The following is a 12,824-nucleotide window of genomic DNA, read 5'->3' as shown; positions in this document are numbered from 1 at the left end:
TTTCGTCATATTGCCAAAAGTATTATTAATCGCAAAAATACCATGAATTATTGTGATATTATTTTATGGCAATATCGCCCATCCCTAACTAATAGATATTTAAGAAACTCACAATATAAATAATAAATATGTAAATACAAAATACACAAAATAAAGGAATAGGTAATTAAAAGCCAAAACAGACAGGAAGATTTATTAAGAAAATAAGATAAATATATGGTATATTATTGCTTTCATAGAAAATCCTTGAACATCTTTGTAATGCATGTTTTTTTTGCTTAATTGATAAAAGCCATAGGTCTACAAAGATATGTGTCTCATATTAAATTAACATAAATATATTGTATATAAATTGTTTTTTTTGTTCTCTGAGAACAACACATTACCTAGAAAGAGCTTAGAGAGTGATGGTTTATTCAGTCTTTTGATACTCTTACATATTAGAGTTAAATCACAGTATTTTGGGTAAATTGTGAGCCATTTCTATTGGTTTATTCACATAAAGAGCAGCTGTTGATTTTAAATAATGTATAAATGATAAAAATAAGGCTTTACGTCATATAGAATCTGTACCTAACACAAACTTGCTTCTCTTAGATAATTTATTCAACTAATTGTGTTTTTAATTTAAACAAAAACAAAAATTAGAAAACAATAAAGAAAAATAAGATTTTATGTTTTGCTTAATTGATTAAAGCCATAGGTCTACAAAGGTATGTCTCACATTAAATTGAACATAAATATAAAATTGTTTATATTTTGTTCTCTGAGAACAGCACATTACCTAGAACGAGCTTAGAGTGTGATGTTATATTCAGTCTTTTCATACTCTTACATACTAGAGTTAAATCAGAGTATTTGGGGCAAATTGTAAGTCATTTCTATTGGTTTATTCACATGAAGAGCAGCTGTTGATTTTAAATAATGTATAAATGATCAAAATACGGCTTTTAAGTCATATAGAATCTGTACCTAACACAAACTTGCTTCTCTTAGATAATTTATTTAACTAATTTTGTGTTTAATTTAAAAAAATTAGAAAACAATAAAGAAAAATAAGATTTTTTTGCTTAATTGATAAAAGCCATAGGTCTACAAAGATATGTCTCATATTAAATTGATCATAAATATATATATATATTTTTTTTTTTCTGAGAACAACACATTACCTACAAAGAGCTTAGAGAGTGATGTTATATTCAGTCTTTTGATACTCTTACATACTAGAGTTACTACACAGTATACTACACAGTATTTTGGGTAAATTGTGAGCCATTTCTATTGGTTTATTCACATGAAGAGCAGCTGTTGATTTTAAATAATGTATAAATTATTTTTTGGACTTCCCTACATTTGACTTCATTCCAAGAAAGAAAAGTCACCACAAGCCGAACTCCACTAAAATGTCCTGCGTTGCATGATTTAATTATTATTCATTACTTAATTATTGTAATGAGCATCCAGACCTCCTCGGAGCAGTGCATGCTGGGGCAGATCCAGTGGATGTCCTCCAGTTTGATTAATTCAGCGCTGAGAGAGTTGAGGGTGGAGAGGAGCTCTTCTTCCTGAGGAGCCTCCAGCTGCTGCAGAACACACACACACACACACACACACACACACACACATCAGATAATCTGAAACAGCATTATTCATACTCTTAAACATGGCCGCCTGCGTTCCTGCAGTGAAGTGAATGAGGACAGTAAACAGTAAACAGCCGACAAACAACAAACACAAACGCTGAAGGAGACGTAAAGCTTACACAACAGATCTGACACCAAGGAGCACAGAGAGATGAATTCATCAGGCAGCAAACAGCTGGCCTTTTCTTTCATTTCATTTCAGTGTGTGTGTGTGTGTTTTGAGAAGATGAGAAAGAAGTGATAAAAGCTTCTCACCAGTAACTTTCCTTCTAAAAGCATCCTGGTCTCCAGCTGAAGCACTTTACTGCTGTTCACAATCTCCACCGCCGTGCTGCGACTCAGGCACTGCTGAAAAAAAACACACGCAGAGTTTTTATTCAGACTGCTGAACTTTACACACACACACACACACACAGAGCAGCTGGACACACACTCCCAGCCATCGTTCTGAAGCAGGGCTCACACGGCTTTAATGTGGGGTAGGGGGACATGGCCTCTAAGTGGATACAAAGTGGAAAAAAAGATTTGTTTTCATTGATTTTACCACTTTTTTACCAGTGTATAAAGATGAATATTTATAAATAAACACACACAATTTGAATCATTAAACACTAGGGGTGTCACGATCTCGATATTTTATCGAAATCGATCGAAATGAGGTCATGGTCTCGAGTATCGAAGTCAAAACGAGAATCGACGATCCCTCCCGCGCGCGCTACGCAAATGGCGCAGCGCGCTACGCAAATGGGGCAGCACCAACACAGCGCATCCTATTCATGTAAATAGAGAGAGCCCGCCCTCAGTTCTGCTGTGTGAGAGGCAGAGAACAGCTGCCTTTCAGCCACGGAGGAGAAACTGAAAACGGACTTATAGAATTAAAGAAAGGGCTCTCAAGTTTTGAGTGTCGGCGGGAGTGTGATCACTGTTTTTTTATCTGTGCAACGGGGGAGGGGGGGGGGGGGTGCGCGCAGGTTTTGTATCTGTATCTGACGGAGGGGTGGGTGCGCGCAGGTGAGAGCGTGTGAACTCGCTGAAATGCGTGTGTCAGTGTGACTTGAGAACACTGACTATAGATCACAGTGAGGTGGATTAAAAATCTTAAACTTATGATTGACTACACCTGTTGCTTTCCATTGAATTAAAAAAACAACTTTCTCTCAGATAAAGTTAATAATATATCTTTCTTAAAGAAAAAAACTTGTAATTCTCAGGGACCGAGTCTTATTTTTCATGTTTAACTGTTATAGTAGGATAGAGTTCAGTTTGTTAAGGCTTTAATTGTTCCTATTTTTTTTTTTTTTTTGCACGTTGCAGTTTTAATAGTGCACACTGTTGCTACCAAAAAAGTCACTAGATGGCATTACCATATATATATATTAATAAATAATAATAATAATAATAATAAATAATATATTATTTAAATTTTATGAGGCATGAAATAATAAAATGTAAATATATAATAAAAAAGAAAATCGAGAATTGAATCGAATCGTGACCCTCAAATCGGAAATAAAATCGAATCGAGGATTTAGAGAATCGTGACACCCCTATTAAACACCAAACAATTTTAACATACTCGCAGACAAGCCAACAAATCACAACACAGTTCCCCTCCCTGCATCGTGTAGGTGGGGTTCATTATAGCAAAGTAGTGTACTGTATTTATGACCTTTATGAAGTACCACTGCTTGTATCCTTGCCTGATCTATTTTTAAGTGGATGAATATTAATTAGGTCATATAGAATCTGTACCGTACACAAACTTGCTGCTCTTCGATAATTTATTCAAGTAAGTTTGTTTTTATATAAACAAAAAAAAAAATAATCTAAAACAATAAAGAAAAACACAATTTTTTATTTTTGAGAGAGGCATACTCTTAGACCCCCTAATTAAAGCTTAGCCCCCATCAAGTTCTAAATGGGTTAATATCTTCAATAAAATGTTAAATTGTCTCAGTTAAAACTGAGTTAAAATCTGATTTGTGTTTTAAGCTCTACAGTGAATAGCATACTGATCTACTATATTTGCAAATGACTGCATTCTGTTTTTATTTAGTGTTATATTTGCTAGTATTTCCCCACGCCCTTACTGAAAGAGAAGGAAAAGAGAAGGGGGCAAACTCAGGTGATTGGGCAGGAGCTCGGGGCAGCTTCGCTGGAAGAAGAGAAGAGATACGGGAAGAGAAAGGTAGACAATATATGAAGGAGGAAGATGAGGAGGAGGTGGATGCGAGGTTGTTCGACACACAGGTAGAGAGGAAGTGACGGTTTATATAAGTCGGAGAGTGGGAGGAGTAAGGCCGTGGAACAATCTACCAAATTCACGTTATAAAACTCCACCTACTATAATCCATTATATTAAAAAAATACAAATAATACACTCTAATCTACAGTCTTTTTTTATTTTTTCGTCAAGCAATCTTATTTGAAATTTGAAAGGTTAACACGGGCATCTATCTACTACTTCACACTTCCACAGACACGTGCTGTGAGACGCTTCTCAGATGTAAAAAAAACTGTCAGCCAGGAGCAAACAAGTGAGATTTCACTGCAAACAAGCTGCATTTGTGAGTGTGTGGGTGTGAGGTTATCTACAGGACACCAGCACACACACAAACACAGACAGACACAGACACACACACACACACACACACACCGCTGTCAGTGTCGGTGAATCAGAAAATTCTCATTAAAACTTCACTACACTGTCTGAAGCTACAGAAATGGATAACCTCCGAAACAACAGTACGGGGAGTTTCTCCCTCTCTCTCTCACACACACGCACACTCTGAGCATTAAAATGTAATGTGATTTGTAAGAGTAGTCTTTACCTCAGGGCTGGAGGGTTTGGAGGGAAAAGCCTCAGACAGAACAGCAGCGCTGGCATTCACAGCATGAGCCAACTCCTGCTCAACCACCTTATGAGTCTTAGCAGCCTCCCTTATCCTACACACACACACACACAGACACAGACACATACAGTATAGAGTTAATTTCTTCTCCATGGCAAAGACAGATGCTAAAACACAGTGTTGCTACAGGGAAACATTCTAAAATACATTATCAGATATATTTTTTAGATGCTTTAACCCTCTAAACCCTCTATGCTTTAAGCATCTAAAAAATATATCTGATAATGTATTTTATAATACTTACATATACTATGTATACACACATCATTATTTAACAAAACATGGTATTAATAATATTCAGTTAGTTATTATTACAACATGATGGTTTAATTTAGTCTTCACAAATTTGTGAATTTGTGTTGGTATTCAATATCAATCTTATGCTTTACATAAAGGCAGGTCTGTAACACACCCACACACACACACACACACACACACCCACACACACACACACAGGTGGGTTGGTACCTGTTGATGAGTGAATCAGCCACCAGGCCGAGCTGTTGGACCTGAGCGCACTCCTCCTCGGTCAGGTACTCCATGGACTGCTGGGAGTTGAGGCGCGGTCGGGAGGAGCGACAGCTGTCATACTTCCTCTTATCCTCCCACGATTTCAGCGTGCTCTCAAACGCCTACAGCGCAAACACACACACACACACACACACACACACACACACACTGAGCACACTGAGCATACTGCAGCCTGGAACATTTTCTTACAGTTCAGTTACTGCACCTCCACTCACAGAATTCAACACAGATTGTGTTACCAGGATCGACAATACATTTCTGACTAAATACCACTGAATTACTATAAACTACATATGCATTATTCACATTGCTCATCACTCTTAAAATATATTATTATTATTATTATTATTATTATTATCACTAACCCGGTCTCTGGTGAGCATCTGGGCGCGGTTTTTGTGGATGATCTGAACAATGCCGGGTGGCTGAATCCAAGCTTCCCCGTCCACCTGCACAGGAACTCCCTCATCACCCTTAATGATGATCTTCACCTGTCGACACTGTATGCATACCCACACACACAGAGCTGAGTGTATAAGTGTGTTCATTAATGTGCAGTGAAGATGAATGAAAATGGATAAAAGTGTGTGTATGTGTGTGTGTGTTTGTGAGAGTGAATGTTCAAACCTGGGCAATGCGGTGATGCTGTATGTTAATGACGCGAGACATGGCCATCTGCATGCTCCCAAACACCGCCACCACCTCCAGCTTCTTATCATCAAACGACGGAGCTCCAAAATTCTGCACCAACACAGAGAATCAAAACAACCAATCTTTAATTATTTCAAAACCAATACTGTCCTTTAAATTATGTCATTGAACTGTTCTTTTTCTTGTGGATGAGTTTCTGAACCCTATCTTTCATTCCGTGCAAAGTGCATCACAATGCTCATTGCTATCTTACAAACCGACAACAGTTTATTTTTACGCCTTGCACCGTTAAAATAGTGACAGAGTTTAGAAATATATCTACGCTGATGCGTGTGGTGGTCTGGAAATGAGGTGTGTTGAGGTACATTTTTGTCATATTGTTATCTAGCTAACAAAAAAAAAAACAGTCTTGTGCCCAACCTGCACACACTCCCGATTGTTACGCACACATGGACACTACACAATTACATCTGCCTCTTAAAGGGAATGGCAAGTGTCTTTAAGATAGCAAAGACACACTGACACGTCCTAAATCAAGCTGCATGATGAGCGGTTGATGGCTTGCCTATAGATCACTAACATAGGGCCCTGGAAGGTGTAACCAATTTTCCATAGTCTGAGAGAAAAGCCAGTCTGTCAGCTTCAGTTTTGAGGAAATTAATTTGGATGGAACCAACAAGCAAGTTTTACTATAATATACATGTTTATATGAAAAAACCCTAGACTAGATGTATCATAAGTTGGAGTCAAAATCAAAAAGTCCAGAATAAAACAGGCTCACACTAAGCTTTGTAAAAGTACAAACCATAAATACATAAACAATGCCAGGAAAAGTCACACACACATATACAGCTCTGAAATAAATTAAGAGACCACTTCAGTTACTGAATCAGTTTCTCTGATTTGGCTATTTATAGGTATATGTGTGAGTAAAATGAACATTGTTGATTTATTCTATATATATTCTATATATTCACTTGTATTAAAAAGTGCACATACTTTTGCTTAAGCTATTTAAAATGAGTTTGATTTTGTTTTTATATGTGAATTTAGCAGCACCAAGAGCATTAGTGAGATCAGATAGATAGATAGATAGATAGACAGATAGATAGATAGATAGATAGATAGATAGATAGAAAGGAAGGAAGGAAGGAAGGAAGGAAGGAAATTTAGGATCAACCTCATCCCCAACTCCCCAATTATATATATATATATATATATATATATATATATATATATATATATATATATATATATATATATATATATATATATATATTGTATTATTAAGGGATTTAAATGGTGATAAAAAAGGCAAACAAAAAGTGCAATACAAGAGCAAAAGTGACCTCACAAAATGTCAAATAATCACATAAAAGAGGTAAAAAGTGAAGATAAAAAGGAATGAAAATGTCAGACACATAAAATAAAGGAGTCAGACCGTACACATTAATAAAGCCTGTTGGTGTAATTCTCTACAGCTTGACCAGGTATTGCCTTTCAATTTGTCTCGTAGTGCAGCTCAGAAGAAAATGTCAGTGACTGGGAGAAATATTTGCTGGCCTCAGGTCTGTACACAGCAGTAAATATCAGCCGCTCTCTTCCTGTGAGCTGAGTAATGACTCTGTGTTCGTAGCTGCAGGATGAAGAGACCGGCCTTATCTCAGCCTTTCACTGCACTCTGCAGTCAGGAGCTATGTGAACGTGTGTTATCAGAGTGTGATCTGTGTGTCTACACGGTCACTTACAGTAAAACCTCATCATGCCTTTCAGCTTCATTCTGCTCACATGCACTTTAAAAATCTTTCCTCTGCATCACTTTCCAACAAATCCACCGAGACAAGCAGCCGGGAACGGTTGAACAGCGCAGACAGAGTAAAGGTCAACATTCTAGTCTTTAAAAGAATCTCTCTAATCCTTAATGCTACACTTAGCATACACACAGGACTGAGTGATATGACTCAAAACCTATATTTCAATATGTTAAAGAGAAATGGTGATATAATATATATAATAAGATATGATGAAAACCTTAAGAAAGCATAATGCTAAATTATCTGTATTTATTTGTAACACTAAAAACACACATACTGTGAGACCTATCTTAGTGATCTGACAACTGCACAACTGGATTTAGGGTGTGTTGGTGTGTGTTTGGTATTGTGAGAGCGCAAAAATGCATATCGTCGCTGTCCAATGAAAAACACTTATCTCCAAAACAGCAACTTTACAGGAAAGAGAAAAAACCTTGTAAACCTTTAATGGAAGTCGGTGTGAAAAGAGTTTATTTCAGGTCATTTTGAAGAGTTTCTATTGGTCCATTCATCAAGAAATTTTGTCACAGTGTAAGAGACATTTTGTCTGTTCAAATTATGTAGTAAACTAAAAATCGTCAAAATTGGAGATAAGTGTTTTTCATAGGACAGCGACGATATGCTACATATGTCACATGCCATTTTCTTTTAAGAGTCAAGTGCACTCTAACTTTGGTGGATTGGTATTTTAATGGCACAGTGCTTCTGCGCTTTTAAGCAGAGGAAACTGACCTGTTCGTTTTTACTGTGAAGGTGCGCAAGCAGGTAATTTTACATTGTTGATGTAACAACAAGTTGGGATAGTGCACTGCTGTGTCCGAGTGTGTGTGTGTTGTGCGGGGGTGTACGCATGCTAAGCACACCTGTGTAACTAAGATAGCAATGAACGCCTGATTGTTGTCAGGGTTTTAAATCAGTCAGTGCCGCACTTGCGTTTTTTGCTGCCTAAATAGCAATATGCCAGAAATGTACTTGAACACACCTCATGGTGTAGATATGTTACTAAATTTCATTGCAATTTTAACAATGAAGACTCTATGTATAAAAACAGACTGTTGGCAGGGTGTAACATAGCAATGAGCATCGTGATGCATCTTGTGCAGGGTGTGCGATAGGTACATCTTCAAATCTTCAAAACTGCAGCTTTACAGAAGAGACAGATAAAACCTTCTCGAATTTTAATGGAAGATAATGTAAAAAGAGTTTATTTCAGGTAATTTTGGAGAATTTTTTTTCTAATCTTTTTCTAATTTCTTCATTCATCCACACATTTTAATAGTGTAAGAAACAGATTATCTAAAATGAAAAATCTACAAAAAATGGAAATACTTTATTATTTTTTTTAATCTAAGCAACATTTTTTAAAATAAAACATAAGATAGTTGCACTCTTTGTAGTACTTCACTGATTCAGAAAACTTTACTAAATATACGACTCACGTTATCTTCTTTGGTTCCTCCCCAGAAGTTGATGCCACCTGCATAGCTAGGGATGTTCAACACAGCCAGACCCTGAAGACTGGGTAAGGACATGGGCACTCCATCACACTGAGAGAGACAGAGAAAAAGAGAGAGTAATCCATAAACTACAGATCTGGGGTATTTAATGAGAATTCAGTTTGGTCCAGTTAGAGAAAATTTCATCAGGCTAAGGTCTGGACCGCTGTCAATGTTAACTTGTGTTATGTTTCAGTATTATATAACTGAAAGACAAAACAATTTACACATACTAGTATATTTCAACAATATTTATTGTTTTAAATAAACCTGTCAAAATAATTACATTACCAACCTATCATAAAATAAATGGAAACACCCTTAATAATTTAACATATCGAGTCTAATAATGTGAATTTCATTGTTTCACTTTGTTTCAAAATGCTATATTTATTCTATTTAATTTTATTTATATTAGATTTAGGCCTGCCTGTCATGGTAATAATTACATGAATGATAAATCGTACAATATATGGAGAAATGTTTGCTGAACTTGGCCTAAATATCAGCTTTAAAAAAAACCTTCTCAGTAGTTTATCGGTTTGGGTCTGGATTGGACAACTCAACACATTAAAACCAATAAATTATAAAAACAACAAACTAATCTTGCCTAATGTGGGAAGTGGAATAAATTATACATTGTGTTTTCTTTCTAGTGTACTCAATCTCTCTCTCTCTTTCTCTCTCTTGTTTTCTTTCTCTGAGACACACACCTCCAGTTGCACTCTCTGCTCCAGGTTCTTGTAGGTTTTCTGGACCAGCTCTTTAGTCCCCAGTACACCGTACCACATCATGTTTTTCGTGCGGCTGCTGTAGACGGCAGAGAAACACAAAAATCTTAATATCAGTACATCTTAATACACACCAACACACAACATAACACTGCCTGTGGGTCAATACACTGTAATACACACAACACACTTACTCACTCACAGTGCATTAATCATACACTGTTTAAACACTACTGATCAGCTCCCAACACCAGAACATCAACATCAGCATAGCGCAGAAATACAGCACACTCCTGAAAGCTATGTTAAATCACACAGCTAAGTAAAACAGTGTGAATTAGTGCAGCTGAGTGCAGCAGAGTTAGAAGTCATTATTCTACTGCACCTGCACTTCTTCGGGTGCTCATCCCTCTTGTTGTTGAACTCCAGAGAGATTTTGGCATCCAGGCCGATCCCAAAGTAGTTATTCATCACACACTTCTCTGTGCACTGCCTGTGTGTGGAGAGAAAGAGGAAACAGCTGAGGAAACATTTTATACACAGAGTACATTTACAGTAATGTGCAAACGTTTTAGGCACCTGTAAAAATGAGAACTAATAAGTTCATCTTCAAATACTTATCATCATATCAACACCTGGTTTGGTAAAATTAGTTGTTTTTTAATGAACAAATCAGATATAAGCAAAAAGATTGTCTTATTGACAAGATAAATGGTTTTCAATCATAAGCCTAGGTGCTAGGCCTGTCACAATAACAAAAATTTCAGGAAGATATATTGTCCTAGAAATTATTGCGATAAATGATAATTTTGTCACTTTAAAGGGGAATTTAAAAAAATGCTTTTTCCTGCTTCTGGGCTCCCAAAGGAGCTTTAAGACAGTGTGCCACACTAATAATACACTAGCACAATAATACTATTACACCATTTTACAGTTCAACTAACTTTATATTACTAAGAACAGACACAGGGCTTCCAATATACAAATATTTTAATGCCCAAAATAACTAAAACAAATAAAGTACAAGCACCCTGGAATTCTGAGAAAACTGCACTAAATATTAAACAACAAAAAGTCACAACATTTACATTTAATTAAAAAAAAAAATTAACTCTGGACACAGCACAAAGGCACTTGCAGATTCATTTTTTTGTTTCATTATATACGTGTTTACTGTAAAACACAAATTAGTTTCCAAAGACACAAGTGTTCATATGATATGGTTCAGCAGCGCATAGTTCTTGCTATAAATATATATTTTAAAGTAACTGTCAGACAAATTCAGAGCAAGGAACACCAGCATGTTCACCCTGTGGGGCTTGAGGCAGGATCTCTCTGGGTAACAATATTTATATTCAGTATTCAGCTCGGAAAATTGGGCTGGATGGTTGTGCCTTAAATGAGATCTCAGCTTCGTTTACACTGTTTTGAAAGAAGTAAACATACCAACTGATTCACGTTGATGGTTCTCCTCGCTCATTTGGCTTAAAGCTAAAATACTCCCTCATCGTAAGTCCATCCGGACTTCTAAAAAACCTTCAAAATGTTACTTTTGTAAGTTAGGACTGTGACAATGCAACAGTACCTGTGAAATTGAGGGGTGCATGTGTTTGTGGATATGGGTGGAGTATCCCTGTATCTCAGTACAGCATAAGACTAAATACTTAATACTATAGTTATGCACTGTTTGTGTGCATGCGCATGTGTGTGCGTGCGTGCTCTTACACAGATTCCTCAGTAAAAGAAATGGCGCTGTTGCAGCTGTCTGGTTTCTCCAGCACTATGGGGCCAGTGGAGGTGGGACTGATGGCACTTTGACCTGAAAGAGACAGAACATGTCTGTAAGTCTGAATATCTTATCCCAAAAAAAAAACTCCTGAGTCGAACTAAATATACCTGCCTTTATTATTCCAAACAAGCTCTAACTGTGTCTGAATCTAGATGAGATTAGAAGCTGATTTTAAGAACAGCTGCTGCCTTTTACATGAATCCTGTCTCAGCGTGAAGGCTGCGGCTGAGGGAGGAGAGACCTTGCCATCGCTGCTCTCTGAAGGCTCCTCTTCAGTGCTCTGTCAGACGCAGTCCAGACAGCCTTAATACTGACTTTTTTAAATCTTAGAAAGTTTTCACACCTGAAAATCTGCACCAAGGCTTATGTTTTCTAAATTACAATATAAACACAATATAAAACACATCTAAAGACTGTTTTAAACGTGTTTTCATTATTTCTGGGCTAAATGCATTTTAATCTTCCTTTTAAAAGAAAAGCATTTACAAAGCTAGATTTTCAGCCAAACATCAAAAATGGTAATTTTCAGTCTAATAATGTTGGTTGTCTAATATATTTAGTACATCCATATTACACTGAAAATGTTTAATAAGCTAGTTTTGGCTTCCTTTTGCAATATAGAGTGCACTACATTACTGCACTGCATTACATGCCTCATTAATTAATTCAGATTTTTTGCACAGATTGTGCTTTGTGTATCTTGATGGTTCACAATAATGAATGTAAGTGACTTGGATCTGTCTGAAATGTGAAAGGATGTGTTCCTAATGCTTTGGCAAAAACATGAATCTGATATGTATCCTAAAAATATTTAATCTGTGTCATATTTAGGCAAAACGTTTAGCTCAGTAATGTAAAAGTGGCCTAAAGAAGTTTGCTAGATTTACTTACGTCCTGTTTACAGACATGACAATTAGTTGTTGATAAAATACATCTGCTTTAGACAATGTTTTGTTTGATGTAAAGTAAAGTTCAAGATTTAAAATTATTTATAAATAGAAACAACAGCAATTAAACTAAATCATGGTTTACTTTGATACAGGTCAAAACCCTTTTTTTTGGGTAAACCAAATTTTGCTTCTTAGTTTAAACTATTGTCTGACTCTGAGGCATCTTTCACATTTGCTATTGCTACAACACTGAAAAGTCTGAAGATCCAAACAACAGGCAGGTTTTATTACCCTGCAGTAGATTAACCTGAGGTAAAAACATCACATTAAAACTGAAATGGCAGGAGCATTTCAATACAGTAAAAGC

At 36.4% G+C, this 12,824-nt stretch overlaps 1 protein-coding gene across 7 annotated transcripts in view; it reads right to left on the bottom strand.

The window, feature by feature from the left end:
• The window catches only part of si:dkey-172j4.3 (diacylglycerol kinase delta), a 140,949-nt gene that overhangs the window by 7,304 nt on the left and 120,821 nt on the right, over positions 1 to 12,824 (bottom strand). For 5 of the 7 annotated variants that reach the window (XM_022678532.2, XM_022678533.2, XM_022678531.2 and 2 more), the window contains 10 exons: positions 11,504 to 11,597; positions 10,164 to 10,271; positions 9,761 to 9,857; positions 8,991 to 9,098; positions 5,714 to 5,827; positions 5,452 to 5,586; positions 5,024 to 5,187; positions 4,475 to 4,589; positions 1,899 to 1,991; positions 1,467 to 1,583 (listed from right to left, as the gene is read on the bottom strand). In XM_022678532.2, the coding sequence (XP_022534253.2) occupies positions 1,467 to 1,583; positions 1,899 to 1,991; positions 4,475 to 4,589; positions 5,024 to 5,187; positions 5,452 to 5,586; positions 5,714 to 5,827; positions 8,991 to 9,098; positions 9,761 to 9,857; positions 10,164 to 10,271; positions 11,504 to 11,597 (1,145 nt within the window). The remainder of the gene's footprint in view (positions 1 to 1,466; positions 1,584 to 1,898; positions 1,992 to 4,474; positions 4,590 to 5,023; positions 5,188 to 5,451; positions 5,587 to 5,713; positions 5,828 to 8,990; positions 9,099 to 9,760; positions 9,858 to 10,163; positions 10,272 to 11,503; positions 11,598 to 12,824) is intronic. The other 2 variants (XM_049482297.1, XM_022678530.2) reach the window with 1 other exon arrangement.

The sequence above is a fragment of the Astyanax mexicanus genome, chromosome 8, assembly GCF_023375975.1.
Source record: "Astyanax mexicanus isolate ESR-SI-001 chromosome 8, AstMex3_surface, whole genome shotgun sequence".
Taxonomy (NCBI): Eukaryota; Metazoa; Chordata; class Actinopteri; order Characiformes; family Acestrorhamphidae; genus Astyanax; species Astyanax mexicanus.
This window is presented reverse-complemented; position numbering and strand designations above follow the sequence as displayed.